The sequence below is a fragment of the Polyodon spathula genome, chromosome 19 (genome assembly GCF_017654505.1).
Source record: "Polyodon spathula isolate WHYD16114869_AA chromosome 19, ASM1765450v1, whole genome shotgun sequence".
NCBI classification, from domain to species: domain Eukaryota; kingdom Metazoa; phylum Chordata; class Actinopteri; order Acipenseriformes; family Polyodontidae; genus Polyodon; species Polyodon spathula.
Window position 1 is genome coordinate 8,988,355 of NC_054552.1, and position 22,477 is coordinate 9,010,831.

At 39.2% G+C, this 22,477-nt stretch overlaps 1 protein-coding gene across 1 annotated transcript in view; it reads right to left on the reverse strand.

Moving 5' to 3' along the window:
- LOC121294582 (caprin-1-like) overlaps positions 1-17,130 on the reverse strand; it is a 29,810-nt gene extending 12,680 nt beyond the window's left edge. Inside the window, exons 1-10 of the mRNA XM_041218421.1 lie at positions 16,993-17,130; positions 15,778-15,951; positions 6,526-6,588; positions 5,321-5,407; positions 4,319-4,557; positions 3,267-3,349; positions 1,554-1,703; positions 1,415-1,467; positions 828-911; positions 155-331 (exon numbers count right to left, since the gene is read on the reverse strand). Of these exons, the coding sequence (XP_041074355.1) occupies positions 155-331; positions 828-911; positions 1,415-1,467; positions 1,554-1,703; positions 3,267-3,349; positions 4,319-4,557; positions 5,321-5,407; positions 6,526-6,588; positions 15,778-15,951 (1,110 nt within the window). The 5' untranslated portion in view covers positions 16,993-17,130. The remainder of the gene's footprint in view (positions 1-154; positions 332-827; positions 912-1,414; positions 1,468-1,553; positions 1,704-3,266; positions 3,350-4,318; positions 4,558-5,320; positions 5,408-6,525; positions 6,589-15,777; positions 15,952-16,992) is intronic.
- Positions 17,131-22,477: the final 5,347 nt, after the last annotated feature.

Sequence of the window (22,477 nt, forward strand, 5' to 3'; positions counted from 1 at the left end):
ACCTGTAAAATAGGACTTTCAATCATATAAAGTAGCTGCTATGGTGAGGTCACCAGTAAGTTATGCAAATTGGTATCATAACTAAATTAATGTTTAGCGAACCATCGACAGGTCAAAGTACCCTTCGTTGTAGCCTTACAGATGAGGAACTCACCTGCATGAAGTTGTAGGGGCCCTGCATCTGTGCCATGAGGTCCTGTACCCTCAGTTTTCTGACAACTGGGTCTGCCGGGGCTGTGGGGGCCACTGGGTTCAGTGTGTGGGGCTCTGCAGCAGCGACAGGAGGAGGGGCCGACTGCACAGGGGACTGCTGCCGAACAGCACTAACAACCTGGAGAGGTTCGAGTAGAGAAAAAATATATTAACCTAGTCAAGAACATAAGACAAGTATGATGTCAATCTTAATACATGGCCAGCTGGGAACTGTGTGGCCTTCAATGTTAAGCTAGGAAATTAAAAGATGGGGGCACCATGTTACACAAAAATTAATCTAGGGGGGGGGGTGGTGGGTGGTGGTGGTGGTGGGGGGGGGGGGGGGGGGGGGGGGGGAGGGGGGGGGGGTGACTACTTGGATCGTCTGACCTTTTTCTGACACTTAGCAGACTGGAAAAAAGCTGTGCAGAACGAACCGTGTCACTAAGGGTCAACAGTTCAGTCTGTGACTAAAGTTAAGGCAAAATCAACTATCCTTTAAGAAAAAGGATGCATGTTTATAACAAATGCTGTCAAACTAATGTACAGCAGACTTGGTAACTGAACAGTATAAAAGTAATTGGCACATAAAAAGAGAATCAATTTAACTGCATAACAATCTTCACTTGGCTTACCTCAGAATCTGTGCTCCACTCATCTCCTTGTTCTTTCTCACTGCTGCTGTAAGGAGCATCTGACATGAACTGTCTGTTCACAAACTGCAGAGGGAAAACAAGCTCAGGTCAATAACACATTTGTATGGCTGACTCACTAAGGTGATGGCACATTAAATATTTCTGAAAGGAGACTGAGTCATACAGCTATAATCATTAGTTCAATAAAGGCAGACAGTTACTGCAGACAGAAACAATGTTGTTTAAGCAGTAAAAATGCAAGCTGATCAAATTAGAGAAAAGGACTCCCTCACTGCATAGCAGCATCAGTTTGTGAACTTTCAGTCAAGAAAAGATATCGCTTTCAATCTAATGGGAGCATTAAATTGAAAGATTGGATGACAGACTAAGGCAATATATAGATTTCTAGTGAACATCTCAAAATAAGCAGTTCAGCAATAGCTAGGACAAGACTAAAAATCACATCAGAGACCATCTATAGGACATCCTAAAATGCCCAGTCCTCGACAGCTGCAATGGTTAAGGCACATTCTCAATGCTCAGAGGGCACTGAAGGATGGTGCACTGCAGTAAAATAGAGTATTTACTTCTGTTCGTTCCACTTCACTGGGTTCGGTGTATTCTTCAGTAACTTCACTTTCTGTAATAAAAGAAACAGGATTTTATTTCCTTCAGACTGACAAGCCATGTCTTTAGTCTTGGTCATCGTAACCGTTTGATCATTACCTGGCTCTGCTGGCTGCTCCTCGGCCTCAGGGGCCTCCACAACTGCCAGCTGCTGCTCTTCCTCATCACACTCTCCATTCTGGTGCGTGTGGGTGCTGTCAAAGTAGCCACTCTGGAGAACCTTATCAAGAGTCTCCTTCACTGCCTTGTCTGTAGAGAGAATAGGCATCAACAGAAGCTCCGACATGCGTAGGAGCACATTGAGGCTTGAGCAAGACTAGATATCTAAATCTTTGCTAGAAAACTAGCTAAGGCAAATTAAACAAAAAACAAGATCACTGATAAGGTTCAGATGGATCTAAGCTGGTCAATGTAGAATTTGTGTCCAAGGTGCTTAACCCTTTGCGCTCCCGTCGGACCTGGTCCGACATTACAGTTTTCCCTGTCCAACATCAAAAAGACGTAAAGCACAGGTCTATAGTTTTTTTTCTCCGGAAAAAGCTGAGAACCTTTCAATGGCGAGAAAACCTTTCAATGGCTGAGTGAGACCGATAGGAGCTGAATGAAGCCACAAAAAACCAAAACACACAAAAAGAAGGGGGGGAGGGGGGGGGGGGGGGGGGGCTTGATAGCCCCATGCACCACAGAGATAAGACAAATAAAGGCGACAGCTGCTTCTGCAACCAGCACTCAAAGAATGTCACATACATTTGCAGAGCTTTCTGAATTGTTATAGTAATGAAATAATGACTTTGATCGCATTGAGAAGTTTGGTGATAAAACTTGTGTTCAGGAGGGGATTTATCAGTATGCACATCTAAAGAGGTATATGAAATACAGCACACAAGGGGTGGGGCTTGGCTGGAGATACAGTACTGAGTATCCTTTTGTGATTCAATGCCTTTCAAACCTGTTTTACTCTGAAAAACATTTTAAACAGCGCATGTGAAAATAAATTGGACCTGACAAGTGCTGAATAAATGGACCACAAAGGGTTCAATTAAATCAGAGGGCTGCGAGGTCTTACAATCCATTTAACCTGCACTACTGGAAAGTCAAGAATGAAATTAACAGCAGTGCTAGATTTTTCAGTTGAATTATTTGATTGGCCAGAGAGAACAGCCTTCCCCCAAGACTAATGTGCAAGGCTGTCAAGTGTTACTGCAGCGCTGCTATCGCCCACAGAATTCAAAACAAGCAGTTTATCGGCACGTCTCTGGTTGCTGAAGGAGGAAACTGGAACACTGCCCAGCTGCTGAATCAGGACAGCAGGCCTACATTCAGCACGAACACAGAATGCAGCACTGTCACACTGCCAGCACAGAGTCAGTACTGCAATGAACAGGCACATCCCATGATGCAACAGCAGAATCCCTTCAATCAAAATCATGTGTTTCAAGAGGGTGGGCATTACTTGTTCAATAGTCAATATTGTCCAACCCCGTTCTAAAGTCATTTACAGAACATAACACTTACAATATTTTGTTATATAATCTGAGTTTCGCATAAATAAAATGGTTTGGACCCTTCTTTGAAGCAAGCGGTTAGTATTTAAAACAGTTTTACAGTTATACAACTCCCCTTGCCCACTAGCAAACAAGTACTTAAGGACAACACACCTATCCAGCTTACTACATGTGGTACCCAGTTTTACAGATTGATCAAGTGATTTAAAAACTAATTTAATCTGGAGTTTAACACTCAGTTACTGATCAATAGCCAGTCTCCTTGTATAGAAGCTGTAAAGAGCTCCATTTTAGAGTATTAACCTACATGTTGATCCTGCAACAGCCTTGTCCTTTGCCTCCAGCAGGTCCCAGTAGTGCAGGGTTGCCTGGTTGTACTGCTCACTCAACCTTCAAAAACAAAAAAGCTCATCAGACCAGGAGACAGTTTTGCAATATGGAATTGTCACCCAATACATTAAGCGCTGTTTGATTAAATATTTGTCCTAGTTAACATTAGTATTCAAACCTAAAGTTGCCAACATTTCGGAAGTGCCCAAAATTAACACTTTGAATGTTAAACTTTTTCTGAGCAGTCATATAAAGAGTTTCATAAAACTACCCTGGTTTGTGATTACCAATCAAGAGAGCGATACATGCAGCTACAGCAGAGGAACAGAGATCAGGTTCTGAAACTAATCTAAAATACGTAATATGGTAAACTGCAAACTAGTTTAGCAACACTTAAATCTAAAGAAAAAATTACAACTTTTGTAAGGGAAAGTTTAATGCTTAAAATTAACAGTAAAATTAACTTTAAAACTTCAAGTACATGCTTGACCACAACGATTTTATCTAACCCGCCAATACCTTAGCAACTTTTATAAAACCAAATTAAAAAAACAAAAACAACTTTACTAGATTGCTGCATTTAAATGTCAGGTTCATGTATTAAGCAGCATCACATTTGCTGTTTCACAAAAAAAAAAAAAAAAAAAAAAATTAATCTGTGCCTTGCCTGACGCTCTCTTGCAGCCATTTCTGGGTTTTTGTAACCAATAGATCAGCTTTTTCCAGAGCTAGTCAAGTGATAGGGGTGGGACGTAAACACTTTAAAATGTTTGCGTGCAGGTGCTACACTTTCACAGTTCAGTTTTCAGAAACTTGCGTGGGTCTCTAGAAATATACCCAGAGGGTTTTTCTAACAGAAAAAAATAGAAAAAATGAATAACTAACTAATTTGTCCAACAGGCAAAGTAGAACGGCAAAACTTGTCCCTCGCACAAATCTTGTTGTCCTGGGTGTCAGGCGATATGAATTGCACAGCCCGGATACACAACTATAGGATGCAAAGATGGGGGCATGTTTTGGTCTCAGTACCTAAGGTTCTGGTCACGCTCAGGCCCCACCAGTTTGTAGAACTCGTCGAGGACTGTTAGGTCATCGTCTGTCAGTAGGGGGGTACCATTCAGACCCTGCTTGAGTTCGTTGCGCACGGTCTCCTCACCCAGCTTGTCCAGGATGAACTGCAGCTCCAGCACAGCCTTGAGACGCCGCTGCTCTGCCTCCTCCCGCTGCAGCTGCTCTCGACGTGCTGCCTTCTTCACAGCCTTCTGGATCTGCAGAACACAGGTCACACTTAAAAAGGACAATGGCACAAACTTCACTCTACAAACAGCAGCATCTCAAGTACAGCTATGGCCATAAGAAAAAACTACTTGTCAAAGCACTTGTAAGATTTCTTTAGAACAGAATTAGGGACTTGCACAGGCCTTTGAGAGTCATGTTACATTCTGGTGTTTCGAAAGCTTTCAGAAAGTCCTACAAAACAACTAGTCTGAAAAGCTGTTAAAGATAAATACACCGAAGGAAAACATTCTGTTTGGACTACTGGTGACGACATCTGCGCCAACCACAGGACTACCCACTAGCCTTAAATCTCTCCACACCACCAACCACAATGCCACTATTTGTCAAAAAAAAGTGAATAAAAAAGACAGTTCTATATCCCAGAGACTCTACTGCATTCCATTTCATTGTCAGCATGGTTATTTTGCAGTTACTGATTAATCAGCACCAACTCTGTAGAGCAGGTTTCCTTCAGCTTCTCCAGATTCCAGAAACTAACCTTGTGTTAAATGTTCTGTACAACTGTCCAACCCAGTTACCAAATGTCCTTTATAAAAGCTGAAGACTAGTTAAGCAATCCATAAATGACACTTCACTGTGGAAATCACATCAAGGTACTTTAACTGACCATCGTAGTCGTGCTTGATTTCATAACCATTTCACCAATGCTGACGCGAATACTTGTGCTACTGTGCAGCAAGACTAGTAGCCAAGAATTTTCCTAGCTTCAGTGAACTGGTCTGCCATACTCACGTCTTGGCTTAAAGCCAGGAAGCTCTTCTGTAGTTCCCGAGCAAAGTCCAAATTATTCACTACTTCCTGGAACTTGGATACTGCCTCCTGCAGAGATCAGGAAAGTTTCAGGGGGAGGAAGAGAGAAAGTTAAGCAAGCAAGTAAATTACAAAATGGTTTCCTTCATAGGTAAACACTGGTAGCGTATTATGTATAGCTTTGCCAAGTTATTCATGGAAGAAGCCAAATTGTTGGTGTATTTGATTAGTTATTTAAATCACCAGCTTCAGGGAAAAAAAAAAAAAACACACACCACTACGCACTCAGACGAGACACACATATCTTCAACTGACACACAGACGATGCTGGAGTGCGTTGAAGCTATGTAGCACAGTTGGAGTTTGACAGCCAAACTGCTCATTTAAATACCGATATACTGTCTCGATGTGAACTGAATGTGTAAATAGTGCTTCTGGATCTTTCCATGCAAACAGGAGTGTCGGCTTTAGATTTAGATGGTTAAGCATCAATTAATTCTCAAAAAGAATACACGCCTTATACTTGCAATTAACATTTGTTACAAAGAAATATGGCATGAATACAGGCAATTAAATCCACATGAATTAACAAAGTTGAATTCAAAATAAAGTACTACAGAATTTAGAGGCAGTGCAGAAGACGGTCTCGTGTTTCATTATGAATTTGCAGCCATTACTTTAAAAAAGTGCTACCTTTGCATGAAAGCATCATATACCAGCTTTGATTTTCATAGATATTAAAAGAAAAACATGGTAGTTCTGGAACAAATATACAGATACCAAAATAATATAATGAATCTGTGAAATTTACTTAAAGTACTCAAGCACATTAGTCAAGAAGCATTCTTCCGAGAATACAATGTAGGACTGCATAGAACTTGTACACTCTGCCGTCTTCCAGCAAGTCATAGATGCTCATTTCGACTATTATCAAAGGGGAGTTTCATCCGGTTATGCATTACACATTTATGACAACACTTAATGGAGAAAGCTTAAGATAGATGTGTATGCAAAACAGCTGTGTAACTAACCCACCGTGGGAAAAGATTTGAAAAATGCCTAATCCGACTCTTGAACTAGTTTGTATGTGACCTAGATAACAATTTTCAAGCTTGAAGGATCCTCTCTCCTCCACATCAAAAAATCTAAAAGCCTGGCAAATCTGAAGTCAGTTTTATTCTACTAACCAACTGGTCTTGATTGAGGCATTCTCCACCGTTCACCTTTGCCTGGTAGTCATCAAGCTTCCCCTGAAATAAAAATAAAATAATTCTTATGTGCAGAAGCGGAATAATTGGTTTCCAATGTTCAATTAAAAAAAATATTAAACCCCCCCCCCCCCCGTGTGTGTGCTAATCTACTTTAAAAAACATTACCCTGAACAGGTAATGCCTGAAGCATTATTGAAGACTCACTACAAATCACTTTGGAAAGAAAACGGGTAACTAAAATTAGTTGTACAGGAAAATCTGGAATTGCTCAAATTGAATATTGGGGTATAACACTCCCACAATCACTATATACACAAATACAAAAACATTACATATAGAAAATAAGTTCACAATCAGATAAATCGATAATTTACAGTGTGAAAGGCATCGCAAGGCATCAGTCCAGAGTCCTGCGCGTGTCCCATTTTTTCAACCTGCTACTACAGGACCCAACGATCTTCTTACGTTCGACCCGACCCACATTAATAAGACCTGCAACCCGACCCTGTAAGTGCTCGCCCTTTACCTACTGCCTGCACGGACTGACTCGCATTCACACAGATCTCTCTACCATTCTCCAAATTGAGTTTATACAACAAGATACACAGCATGGTGGCTCCCTCTACTGATCTGGATACATTTAAAAACATTAACTATCTACTTTACTATAAAATTGCTGCTTATTCCTTTCGTGCTACCAGTTGAAAAACAGCTACACCTGTGCTTTCGCAGAGATGTACCAGTTTTGTGGCTGTCGTACAGAAAAACAAATCCAGTCTTTTGAATCACTAGGATTCCAAAAAATTCCACACTTTTGATTTACCTCAAAAGCTATTATCCACCACATAACCCCTGTGCTATCTTGGGGTAATCATGTGGTGGACTGAAAGGGTTACAGATGAGTACACTGAAAAGGACAAAAATCACTTTTAGCGATTCAAATTGAGACCTGAGCCTGACCTGGAAATGAAATTCTGACCCACACTGCGAAAGTTCACGTTCCAACTAGGGATGTCACGGCATCAAATTGACAGTATGGTAACAGTAAAAAAAAAAAAAAACTGGTACTGTGGTATTTTTTTGTAATCCTTTAAATGGCTATTAAAGAAATACATGTCACTTTTTTTTTTTTTTTTAACTCCAGCTCAAACAAGCTCAGCAAAATAATGCTGTTTTTAAATTTCAAAATTACTGTGGAGAAACACCAAATTAACATTTTCTGGGCTCAGTCTGGAATGATAGGGGGTAAGGATGTGACCACTGCAACTGAACACCCTCTTCATCTTTCAGTTTGGACAGCAGCCTATTAGGTATCGCTTTGCTTCTCTTAACTAACAACAGCCAACCAAGTGCATTTTAAGACATGCAGGGCCCGGGCCCGCCAGAATGCAAAACTTAATGATGAGAAAACTGTGCCTGCAAATTTATTTATTTATTTTTTGGACTGCATGTTAACAACAAACACAAAGGAAAGAAGAAAAGTTAAAAGGTGGGTATGACACCGTTGCAAAGTTAAGTGGCATCTAAGGGCCTTTTTTAAAAATGGGAATAAAACTGTACTCCAATATAAAAAAAACAAAATCCCTACAACACTATCAACTCTAGTTGACGGCAACATCTTTACAATACCATTTAAAAAAATAAAAAATATATAAATGCCTGTAGCATCTTAGACTTAGTTATATAGTAGGAATTAGACTTCGATTCTCTGCATTGGTGTGTGCTTACTGCGTTTCTTGACCGATACAACAGATATAGCTACTGTTACTTGGTGCTGATATTTGAGTATTTGTGTTTCATTTACTCAATCACTTTTGCTAGAGATCATTGTTTAGTAGGGCGGTTTATATTAAATATGACATCACTTATTTAATAGTCTACTCTGATATCTCATGCATGGCAGCTTTCAGAACTTGAGATGTCTGTGTTCATTAGTTAGTTCTAATTAGTGGTGTAGCGGTAAATTAAAAGAAAAAAAAAAAAAGTAGGTAGACTCCCCGGTTTGGTGCTCTGGGCCAGGCAGTGGCATGGTAGGAACTTAGCTTGACCATTGTTTCTGGGTTTTTAAATTGGGTTTGCATTCCTGACACACTATTCAAACGACGACTACACTTCAAGTTGCATGCACGAGTATATTAAAATAGTGCTGCAGGGAATTACGGTACGCGGAGCGGGTCAAGACAGAGGGCGATTAACGTCAAAAAAATGAATTAAAAAAATGAAACGCGTATATCGCAGAAGTTAACTGCAATTAAATGACAGTCCTAAACACAACAAACCAAAATCATAGAACACACACAAACTAACACGCAGTCCAGTGGCTACGCCCCCTGCTCACACTGCAGTTCTGACAGAGTTCTTAGACTTGCTTGTAGCAACAGAGACGCTCACCGTTAAAATATCTTGTTTTTAACCCAGGATTTGCACACCACAGGAGAGTAGAAGCGAGTAAACTCTGCATCTCATATGAAAAGTGGGTAAACGACTGACAGAAATGAGTTCTGGTTGTAAATCTCCCTCCCGACCTGTGAGGGCGCCAAGTAACGAAAAGGGGAGTCTTTGGATGGGCTGGCCTGACAGTTCACTTCCTAGGTCGGGAAGTCCGTCAGCCTGGAAGGCAGCAAGACTGTTGCAGGAATGTATTGACCCAGAAGGTAAATGAGGTAGCAGCTGCAGGCAACAGCCCATTGCAATTGTTTACCAAGGGGTCACGCGTGATAGCATAAAGGGGCCAGAGAATCTTAAATCTTTTCCTTCGCTTGGTTTGGAGATACAAGGATCTGGAAGGACTGGTAGATTTCCCTAAATAAACAAAGAGTTTGTGAGTGTTTTGTTTGTTTAGTACAGTGGCTTGCGAAAGTATTGACCCCCCTTGGCATTTTTCCTATTTTGTTGCCTTACAACCTGGAATTAAAATGGATGTTTTGGGGGTTTGTATCATTTGATTTACACAACATGCCTACCACTTTGAAGATGCAAAATATTTTTTATTGTGAAACAAAACAAGAAATACGACAAAAAAAACAGAAAACTTGAGCGTGCATAAGTATTCACCCCCCCCCCAAAGTCAATACTTTGTAGAGCCACCTTTTGCAGCAATTACAGCTGCAAGTCTCTTGGGGTATGTATCTATAAGCTTGGCACATCTAGCCACTGGGATTTTTGCCCATTCTTCAAGGCAAAACTGCTCCAGCTCCTTCAAGTTGGATGGGTTCCGCTGGTGTACAGCAATCTTTAAGTCATCCCACAGATTCTCAGTTGGATTGAGGTCTGGGCTTTGACTAGGCCATTCCAAGACATTTAAATGTTTCCCCTTAAACCACTCGAGTGTTGCTTTAGCAGTATGCTTAGGGTCATTGTCCTGCTGGAAGGTGAACCTCCGTCCCAGTCTCAAATCTCTGGAAGACTGAAACAGGTTTCCCTCAAGAATTTCCCTGTATTTAGCACCATCCATCATTCCTTCAATTCTGACCAGTTTCCCAGTCCCTGCCGATGAAAAACATCCCCACAGCATGATGCTGCCACCACCATGCTTCACTGTGGGGATGGTGTTCTCGGGGTGATGAGAGGTGTTGGGTTTGCGCCAGACATAGCGTTTTCCTTGATGGCCAAAAAGCTCAATTTGAGTCTCATCTGACCAGAGTACCTTCTTCCATATGTTTGGGGAGTCTCCCACATGCCTTTTGGCGAGCACCAAACATGTTTGCTTATTTTTTTCTTTAAGCAATGTTTTTTTTTTCTGTCCACTCTTCCGTAAAGCCCAGCTCTGTGGAGTGTACGGCTTAAAGTGGTCCTATGGACAGAAATCTCCGCTGTGGAGCTTTGCACCTCCTTCAGGGTTATCTTTGGTCTCTTTGTTGCCTCTCTGATTAATGCCCTCCTTGCCTTGTCCATGAGTTTTGGTGGGCGGCCCACTCTTGCCAGGTTTGTTGTGGTGCCATATTCTTTCCATTTTTTAATAATGGCTTTAATGGTGCGCCGTGGGATGTTCAAAGTTTCGGATATTTTTTTATAAACCAACCCTGATCTGTACTTCTCCACAACTTTGTCCCTGACCTGTTTGGAGAGCTCCTTGGTCTTCATGGTGCCGCTTGCTTGGTGGTGTCCCTTGCTTAGTGGCGTTGCAGACTCTGGGGCCTTTCAGAACAGATCTATATATACTGAGATCATGTGACAGATCATGCGACACTTAGCTTGCACACAGGTGGACTTTATTTAACTAATTATGTGACTTCTGAAGGTAATTGGTTGCACCAGATCTTATTTAGAGGCTTAATAGCAAAGGGGGTGAATACATATGCACACACCACTTTTCCGTTATTTATTTTTTTTAATTTTTTGAAACAAGTTATTTTTTTCATTTCACTTCACCAGTTTGGACTATTTTGTGTATGTCCATTACATGAAATCCAAATAAAAATCCATTTTAATTCCAGGTTGTAAGGCAACAAAATAGGAAAAATGCCAAGGGGGGGTCAATACTTTCGCAAGCCACTGTAACTGTCTGTTTTTGTTACAGCACTAGACAGCTAAATACGAATCTGGAGCTGTCGCCAAGAGCCAGCACAAAACCGGATCAACACTGCACTACCGTCACTGTAAACATTGCTATCAGCACTATAGCACGGATTGTATTGTACTTCACCATAAGCACTGAGAGCACTCACTTTGAATTTGTGATCGCATGTGTGCCTAATTGTGTGTGTTAGTATTGTGCTTATTTACAGGACTGCAACCCTTTTTCACCACTGTGCAATACACATTGTTGTGTATTGCAAGCTCTTTATTATTTACTGGCTAGTCAGACCATTGGATTATAAAAACAAAACAACAACAAAACCATTTCACTTGTACTTTGTTGTCTGTTTGTACTTTGGGATTACTGCACCAGCTACTAATTACAACAACATATTGCCCAAATTTAAAGTGGGTAAACACCATTTATGCCAGGCTTGCACTGCATGATTTTTGCTGATCGCCAACAAACTGAGCTTAATTTCTTAATCTGGGACAAAATGGTCGATAAGTGTGAGAGGGTCTACGATCCCCCTTTAATGGCTTCTGCAATCTCCTGCCATTCTTGCTTCATACCAACAAATTTCTAACGTCAGAAAACTTTAGTCCCCGACAAAGCAAATTTGTGAAATGTGCGAGGGGCTAAAGGTTGATTTCTTGACGAATGCTGCCAGCAGCCAATAGGACACGCTAACAACAATGGCGATGAAGAGAAAGGTTGTGCCCCGCAAGGTGTGGAGCCTCAAAATTGAGGAAAGGATGGTGAAGATGCGATAGAAACACCCGTCTCTCTTTGATTCCTATCAGGATTGCTCATTGAAGGAGCAAAGATGGAGGAAAATTGCTTTGGAACTTCAGGTACCTGGTAAGTAAATTTGTTATAACTGTGCTGAAGCAGGTACTGTGTGTGGTAGTGTGTGCTCTCATGGCAATCAATTTCTACAGTCACTCGTATTCGATATCCCGTTCAAACTCCTATTGTATGCTTGTACTGCTAATTTAATCAAAATACGAGGACGGGTGCACGTCTGTGTATGAGAAATTGACAGAATGTAGATTACGTTGCTGCATACTTAAACCTATGACAAACTTGCAGTAGCCTACTATTAAAGTTGTATTCTAGTCTGTTCAAAAGCACAACTCACTCATAGTACAAAATATTTATTAGTTTAAAAAGGTCAGTTCGGTATTCTGATGAAGATCGCTTGACGGCCAATCTCCCACACCAATCTTTTAATCTAATAAATATTTTATATTAAGAGCGACTGCTGCGCTTTTTGAACACATTAGATTTTATTTTTTTGGATGCACCTAGATTCAAGTTGGTTCAGAGCATAGACCAAGGAAATAAATATTTGCATTGCTATAATGTTTTAACTATTATAAACGTTTTATCATAAATTGAACATTTGTGCAACCTATGGTCCTGAAGCACAAGTTCTCATGCTGGAATTTGCAGAGTATGAAATTAGCAATATCCAAGGTCCTATTATACACACATAGTACTTACATATTCAAAATCTATGACTATGCTTTCAATTATATAGCTACGAAGCATTACACTGGAATATGTACTTTATTTTTGTGAAAAACAATGCACAGGTCAACAGTGATCGCCTCCTTGCTTGAGTCCATGATTCTCCCGAATGATGTCTACGATTCAGCAACGAAAACAGGCGCAGTCCGCGACAAGGTATCTCGTGTAGTGTGTGTAGTTTGCAATCCCCGATCTACAGTGAGAAATTGTAGCTCAAAATCGGTAAGTGCGAGTAACGCTGCATCTCCTGATTGCAAAAATCGTGCAGTGCAAGCCCAGCTTTACCTGCGTATACCCATGACTACACCTGGTTCTAATGAACACAGTGGCTCTCCAACGGACACACTGTGAATAAAAAAAACAAAAACATGCCCATATCATCTTAAACCATGTGAACTCTAATCATGGTATAGAAAAATGGTTATGGTTTCAAAACCACAGCAGTTTACCGGTTATACGGTAAACCGCGGTATATACCTTGACATCCCCAATTCAGACCGAACCCCGACACACTTTGCGGGTCACCTGACCCGATACAGGACTCCAATTCAGTCACACTATAGCCTTTGGCATTTAGATATGTGGGTTTGCAAAACTGGGGAGTGGGTGTTGAGACAAACGACAATATGCTTGCAAAACCACGAAACTACTAGTAAGCCCAGCAAAAACAGAGCTCAAGTTCCGGCATCTACTCCCCCATCCCCCAATTACAAATGACATTTTGGTTTTTTCAATATTATTATTCAGCCTGCTTAGAAGATAACTAGTACAGCTCAAGAGACCATGCAAACTTTATTATGGCCAACCCATTGCTGTACCCATTCCACTGCCATCATGCTCTAAATATACCCAAACATACTTTTAGTGTACACAAATAAACACACTGAAGTCAAACCACCACATGCACTTTACAAATATCCCCTTCATTTTCTACTACATAATTCACTTTGCTACTGTGAATCTGAGGGGGGGGGGGGGGGGGGGGGGGGGGGGGGCAACTTTTATTGGTGCATTTACAATTATTTTAAACTACAAAAGCTGAATCAGAATGCAATGGTCACCTTCCTCAACCTGGAAGAGAAGGAACCTGATGATTCTGTAAAATGCAACAGGTTCATACCCTAATCCCTACCTATAGTCAAATCAGTTTAGATAATCCTTTGCAAAGTATATTCCGACCAATTTGGGAAGAACTGTACAATAACTTTAAATAGTCGTGCCTCATGCCCAATAATGAATCCAAGCATTAAACAAATTAAAAAGTCATGCCAAAAGTTTACCACCACAGTCATCTAGAATTAAGTGTTGCCTTTCAGCTTTGAATAAAGCAAAAAGGCAAAAAAGATTCTGGGATTAAAATGCTTCGTCATCAACAGATCTCCATAGAGACCTCAGGCCCACTGCAGAGACTGCAGACTGAGAAAAGCAAGGGACAGCTATTGTGTAGAGCCTGAAAGATACAGCTGGCAGCAGACAGGCACTTTCTAGAGCTTTAATCAAGGCAACAAAGAGACCAAATACATCAAGTCAGAACATACATTTAAAAGTTTCTAACAAAAAGCATTTTTGCAATCTCTTTATGTAGATGAACTCAAACATTGGCATGTCAAAAACTACTTTTTTGTAGACAAATGACATGGTACAGGTACACATTCACACATTTAAAAAAGGACTTTTTTTTTTAAAAAGTGCAAAGGTAAACAGCCAGTTTACATGTCTAATCTTTTGCAGACAAGTACAATCCTCGTGCTCTTTAGTTGTTACAGCCTTAATCCTAGGCCAAAGTAATAACCCGAGAGTCACATGCAGTGCTTGTCAATCTTTCTGGGCACGATGCAGGAATAGGTCCTATCCATTGTTTCGAGCAGATTTGTCTAAAAAGGTTTAAGTGTCCCGTTATTTAGGCTTAAAAGAATGCTGTGTGGTCAATTAGCATCGATTATGAACTGGCTAGTATAAAGCAGGGGTGCACTAACCGATAACATCTTCATATGTTAAAGATGAAGCATTTCAGCCTTGCTTGCAGAGATTAAGTAAAAAAGTGAATTATCCATAAAAGGACAAATGTATACTATTTAAAACTACATACTTTAGATTGCACCTACTTTCAAAGTGAGTTTTTTGGTTGCCAGAATGATCAAATGAAGCATGACCTCAGTGTATTCATATACAATTATTTCCAAACAGTACCAAAGCCAATAAGGTACACATTTCTGGGGCAAATGAGTAATGAATTACAGGTGCTTATCGTGGCCAAATGAAGCTTAGCAAGGGCAGAACTGAAAATCTCATTGTTTTGAGAGCATCCGCAGCTTTGTGGGAATATTAACATTTCCACTTAAGTGCCTGCATTCTCTTCGTCTCAGCTGGATTGCAGCAGTAGGCTATATCCTTTAAGGGATTGCCTTCCACAGCAGGTCAGCAGCTGTGCTGTGTTTGTAAAAAAAAAAAAAAAACAACACACACACACACACAAACAGCCCAGGATGTTTTGATTCTGGGTCCCAGAACAGAGATCTTACTATTCACTGAATACTCTTGAAAGGTTATGGGAATTTGCATCCAAAGGTGATAGAATGCCTGTTGGGATCCAGGGTTATGGTACTGCAAATTGCTTGTCAATTTATAAGCACACATACACTGTATATACATAAATGTGAACACCATCACAATGGAGTCCCAATTCAAGCAAGGATTCCCAACCCGGCCGCCATGTTAGTTCCTCAGTCCATATGATGAATCCATGGAAACTGGCAGCCTGGACTTGCAAATTCATGAACTACAGGAAAACTAACCGCTGATCACTTCCCAGACACAAAGGAATCGAAATGAGACTACTGTACGTCCGACAAGACAAAAGGCACCAATTGTGTTAAATTCTGCAGACATCCACAATTGCAATTTTAAATTTTCAAAGATTTGCTTAATTCTCCTTTTACAGGAATGAGGCCATTATGATGAAAATTATGCAATGTTTAAATATGCTTTAAAAGATCTCAAATTTATTTTTATTTATCTGGAGGCAAGTTTTGTAAACAGAGAATGATCAATCTGGTTACTAGTAAGACGAAACAAGTTTGAGACTTTGTTTGGACGGTCATGGATCGGAGTTTTGACAAGCAAAGTTCGTTTCTACTCCAGCTATACCAACCCCTCTGGTGGAAATGCTGTATTACCTTCTTTTTTTCCAGGTTTCGGACTTTCTTTTCAATGACACCCAGCACCTGCTTGATTGTCTCGGACTGGGCACCTGACTGGAACTGGGCTGACATGGTAAGCGAGCTGGGAACAGACCCCACCTCTGGACCGGCCGTCTGAACCATGCTGCTGCCAATAGTCGCTGAGGGCATCTGAGGAGGAAACAGAAATAAAACTTTAGTTTGGAGACAAAGAAGCAAAAAGACCAGACTTAAGGACATATACTTAACTAGTTTAGACATTATGGTATTGTTCATGAGCATCTAGAAACGAAGTTCTGTAGCAATAGTGCAGCAGCAATGCAGCGTTTGAAGTGTGTAAACAAGCACATCTTGTGAAAGGGTGGCGGTGGCGGTTCGGTAGCTTTGTTATGGTCCTCGATTCAAGCGTTCAAGGCAATAACTACTTAAGTTGTTTGGGTTAATGGGCCAAAGACATTTATGGCTACTAACTGGATCACTGCAGGTCAATTAGGATGACTTGATACCACAGTGCTATATGATGCAAAGCAAAACAAAGCTCTCGCTCATGTAGGGAGCTGGAACAATGGCTGCTGTGATGAAGATTAAAAGCGACATAATTAAATACACATGGTATGAGAGGAGAGAGATTTTAATAACAACAATACACACACTCCCTTTGTCACACATTTTACATTAACTGCAGTGGTTCGTGACGAAAAAAAAGATTCAAAACCAGCAATGATTAACACCAAACTTAAGACAACAAATATCAGAAATCTGATTTTCAAAAAAGGGCTTTGGATGGGCTTTGAAGCGAGTTCAAATGCTCATTTTTGAAAGAATATACCATTGGTTAAAATGTATAAATGTGTCTTGTACCAGCTTCTACTGGTGACTGGACACACTATAAACAGTTTCTGGACAGGTTGCTGATTTAATCCAGGCAGATTCTTTTTAACAGCCATTAAACTCTTTCAACTAAATACAATTCTCCCCCTCCCCACCCCCTCCTTTCTTTCTCGTTCATTCTTCGTTCTGTACAGCTGAGCCGTTACACTGGAAAGAGAAACCGACTATTAGTAATATATCACAATTTGAGTATAAAATAAGTACGTTTTACAATAGTTATTAATTGTGCTTGGCGTGTGGAAGCTCAAAAAAATGTCAATGTAGCAATAGATTACATTGGCCGCATTTTTCAAAAGGAGTTATGCTACAGAAATCGCTTACCTTTCAGTGTGTATAAATCCTCAAGGGAAAAAAATGATTGCTTTCAGGGTTAAAAATGCTTTGTGTATATTTACGTTGCGTTTCTAGAAATTAATTGGTATCCGCCCCGCCGGCAGCACCGACAACTAAGAAAGACCAAGAGCCGAAGAAAACACTTTATATGGAGGAAGGGCCCTACTGGGGCTGCCCGCAGAGATGCCAGCTTTGAAATAGAAAAAAAAGAATAATAGAAAATAGCAGAAATGTACTGATTTCTTCACTGTACAATGTTTTGCAACAAACTATGTTTTGTGTTCTGCTTGTTTCATTACACTGGACATTGGTTTAAAGGAACAACCTCAGTTCAGTGTGTGTGTGTGTGTTTTTTTTAAAGCGGCCTTGTAGTAAACGGGGATCGTGAAGAGTCGGGAACTTTTGTTGTCACCCTGGTAGATTGCCATATTGGCATCGTGCTTCTGTGATAATAATAATATGCATGCACACAACTTCATAGTGAATTTACAATGGCGTTGTAGGAATATTGAATGTGCAATTTTTATTTTCCAAATAAAGCTTTGACATTCACAGACAAATTCTGTCTAAACGTTAAAAAAAAAAAAAAAAAATCTTGCCTGATGACGTAAGTGATGTATGACATCAATATCGCTCACAACAATACAAAATTAATTTCCTGAAGTTTCTTTTAGAGTTAACATGCAATATTCTGAAAAAGAAAAAAAAAACAATCCTGGTGAAACGTTATTTTATGTTTTTTTTTTATTTTTTTTTTTTAAACAAATCTTGTGTTTAAGCTGCTTGTGTAAATCTCAGTGTAACTAACCAGACAAAAAAAAAAAAAAAAAACCACATTACAGAACAAGCACCTTATACCTCCTAATTCCTCCAAAAGTAAAAGAAACACATTACAAACTATTAAAGCCTCCATATAAGATTCGTTAATGACTGCACCAGTGCATTCTGTAAAAACAATATTGAAGATGCTGCCCATCTCTTTCACTGTTGCATGACACAAGATCCTTTTGGGTTGCTATCCACACTCCTATCTGTCGTGAAAAATTCCAAATCTACCAGACCTATCCTATGTTGACATGGTATGGTACGTTTACTCTGGATGACATTTTACTAACAGTTAATGTTATTATTGTATTAGCTAAGTTCTTTATACATAAGAGTAGAGTGCTTACCTCAATACCGTTAGATATAACCTTTAAAAATGAAATGGTTCTCTACATTAAAGCGGTAAAAATAAATAAATAAATAAAAATGCATAAAAAGTTAAATCACGTTTGGCTATGAAAGTTAATGATCTATTGAACAAATATGTACTTTTATAAAGTGGATCGCTACATACATAACAAATGACATGTATGTGTATGTATGTTTATGTATGCCTGCATGTATAATTATGTGTGGTCTTTTTTTTTTTTTTTTTTTATCAATGTATCTTTTTTTATTCGACCCCTGGTATTATTTATTTATTTATTTATTTATTTTACATATCAACAGTTATATTCGCCACCTTGTTCCACGGAGATCAAAACGTAATTTGTTAAAACTGAAAACACATCAATAAAATAAAAAAAAGGACCTCCTGTGTTACTGAAACACAATAAGGGCTGCCTAAAACCACCGCCTGAAGAGAAAGAAGGGTCCTGGCAAGTAGCCTATGCCAGAGAGCGCCTGTATTAAAATACGGGTAAGTCACGGCTCACGTTCTAAGTATGCAGTACAACGCTTACGCAACAGCACGAATACATGACTCCCACACCGAACTGTCTTGTTATACATAAGTAATTAATGCATCATTTTAAAAAATCTATCATGCATACTCATCATCTCAATCACGACGTTAGTTGAGTCTATATGGCAGAGAAGAATCCATAAGAAAATATAGAAATATCTTCTACGCTTTTCCTTTTAAATTACTGTGATAATCCATGCTTGTGATATCCTATTTTATTGATCCGATGTACTGATATAAACATGATTAGTTCCTTCTTGATTGGGCTACTGTAATATCTTATTGGCTGGTGTATCGAGTGTTTCAACACGCTGATGCTAGAATTTTGACCATAAACCAAGAAACGTGAACCTGTACCATAGTTCTTGCCTTTGTATTGAGTTCAATCTGCATTAAGAAAATATTTCAGATTCTTCTTTACAATTAAGACCTTAAATGGACTACATGTCTTACTAAACTATGGGGGCTGGCTTCACAGATCGATGTTAACAGCAATGTTACCCTTTTACACTATAACAAGCAGATCCCAGGTCCTCACTGCGGCATGCATTATCACTGCAGTACCATAACCAAGTCATCAAACTGGCCTAACAAGAAATCTGATACCGCGTTATCAAGATATCTGATACCCCGTTATCAAGATAACTCATACCTCGTTATCAGAACACCTCATACTGTACCTCGTTATCAAGATATCTCATACTTCGTTTATCATACCAGAGAAACCAAATTACTTTACCTAAAGTAACATCTGGTAGTCCAATATTAAGATACATGGGGGTCTGTGACACTTCATGATGATGTTTTTGCATGTTTTTACTGTATAGTTGTGTTTATAAAGAGCTTTGATGGACTGTGCTTAGGTACAGCACCTTGAGGAGACGCTGCCTTGAAAGGCACTATATTAACAATCTTGTAACGTGGTTTTATGGATGTACAAAAAAACAGAAAGCCCACTTCCCCTTGTGTGTAGCTTGTTATAATCCTTTCAAGTGTACTTTTTTGTATCTTACAATTTGCCACCACCTGGTGGCTTACTGTTGTAACTGTATTTATTTACAAGCATGCAGGAAAGATACATTCTTAACACAAGTTTGTCGCAATATTCCATCGATTCAATCCCAGCTTGTTCCACATATCATCCTGTGTACTGAGCAACCCTATATGCAATTTTGGGCCACAATTTGTGAAACTTTGGGAGAAATAATTAAGATAATTGTGACATTTCAAGCAAAGATGATCAATCTGAAAATGTTTCTACATATTTTTTTAAATTTTATTTTTCTAGTTTTTGGTAGTAAAGTTATTTGAGAGCCATGTACATTTCAAGGGAGCCACAGTACATTTCACATGTTGTCCCAAATCCCTTATGCATGCTTCATGTAAGAGTGAAAACACAATACTAAATTTATAATGTCCAATGTGTGATTTTTCCAATAACTCAGTGGCACTGGAACAGTTTGTAATGTGGGGGTGCTGAAAGCCATTGAACAAAACTGTAACCCCTGTATATGATGGAAGCCATGCAAAGCCAAGGGGGTGCTGCCGCAACCCCAGCACCCCTAGTTCCAGTGCCCTTGCAATAACTTAGTATATAACATTTTTTATACGTTTTCTTCAATATATATATACTTACATTTTAATATGAATGATATATTAAAGTAATAATATTAAATATAAACGTTATATAAACTATTACTTATGTTTGTATTGTATCCTTGCACAACCACAAGGGAGCGCTAAAGATCAAATTACTGTACAGTCCGCTAACATAAACGCTATATCGATTCTGTAAATTAAATCTTTGTAATAACAAATGAGTAAATCTCTTGTGCTGTATAACATAATACATATCCATGTCCACAAAATAATCATTTATCTTAGAGTCCTTTGTCTCAACAAAGAAACTCAGGACACAGTTTATTGTGTGGGTATGAACATCTTCATTTAAATATATACTATATGTGCACACTTTTGTAATTTGTGAAATTTTGTTTGTTTCACAATGTGTGGCTCAATTTTATTCAAACATCAGATTAAAATAACAAGAAAAAGAGATTCTCAATAATGTTTTAGAGAAGTAAAATAGACACGACCAGGCACTAAATAGATCCTAATGAAAGATTGAAATACCTTTAAGTGAAACAAACGTTAATATAGTCTAGTAGGATGGATTTTCAACTATTACTTATTTAATAACTCTTTATTAGGTATAATTACATAATTAGGTGTTTTCATAGCAGTTAGCTAAATTTTTAAGGACACAGTTGGAACAAGGACTTGGCTTGGAACTGAAGAGTTGGAGACCCTCGGTCTAGACTTTACCCTTGCATTTAAACCTGTTTGGGAGCTTGTGATAAACACAGCTCGTCCATTGCGTATAAACTGTAACACAAAGCAGGGCTACAGTAATAGTAGCTTCATCCCTGAATCCTTCAGTAATAGTAGATCCATCCCTACATCCTGCGTTGTTGTTTACCCAAATGTTTTTTCGCTGTACATAAAAGTTTGAATATGAATTACTACATACCTGATTTTATCACTTCATTTGTTTAGCTGGGGGGGGGGGGTAAGAAAAAGTCATTTCATTGTTGAGCACCGCAGCTAAATCTAAATAGTGAGGATGTGTTTTGGTAGCAGAAGCACAGGGCCTGCACAGGTCTGTGTCTGTCAGCAGGGATGAAGTGATTCATGTTTCCCCAACGGCAGCCAGAAAATCGAAATCTCTCGCTGTCAGCAGTGAGGGGGCTAGCTGGAGTGCTCTGGGCCTTGTTGAGTAGGAGGCCGGGAAGTGCATCTCCTTTCCTGAAGGGCTGTTCCTTCCTCTGGCTGTCTCCAGAGTCTCCTGCTCAGAACCTTGAAGGGGACAATGGCTCTAAACTTAACTCAGTCCCCTAAATTACTTAATTGGATCAAAATAAAATGCTTCTTAGATGCGTAACTGGTCCAGTTAATACAGCTGGAACAAAAACCAGGAGGCTCTCCAGGGCCAGGCATCCCAGCATTAAAGTGTAATTTTTTTTTCTAAAAATAATAAAAAATAATAGCTGTTAAAAGCTCTGCATAAATAGCAGGGATTTAGGCAATCCTATATGCACCATGTGTGTTCCAAGTTTTTTTGTGAACATGGCTCAGAGTATAGGCAGCTTTTGTTAGTGTAGCTTAACATAAACTCTGCAGTTTCTGTAGTACTACGAATCAACCAAGCAAGAAACAACAACATTTCATCCACCTCTCAGATGCATTTCCATTAATATGTCTGTTCAGTACTGTCACATGCAATACATATCGAGGATACACCATGAACATGCATAGTACTGTAGTTATTCCAATTTCAAATGAGGAGAGCAGAATAACTCACAAGCCCCTGAAGGAATCTGACTCAACTATGCTATAAATGCAATTTAGCAAATTACTTATGGTTTATGTATACTATTTAGTTCTAACTGGATATTATGAGCTTTCTTTAATTCCTGGATTATTCTTACCTGGCTAACAAGATCATAATTAACCAGAGGCATAAATATGTCAGAAACATTTGTGTTATTTTTCTAATTTATTTGCATTGTTTTCATTGTTTTTTTTTTTGTAGAAATGTGTAACAACCTGTAATCACACTTTATTTTAATGGCCATTTTTTTATATTATTAACTGTTAACAAGTTGACAAGCATGTCAACAAATGTTACTCATTTAATATAATACCTACTTTATAAACTAATACAAAAGTTACAAATTGATAATA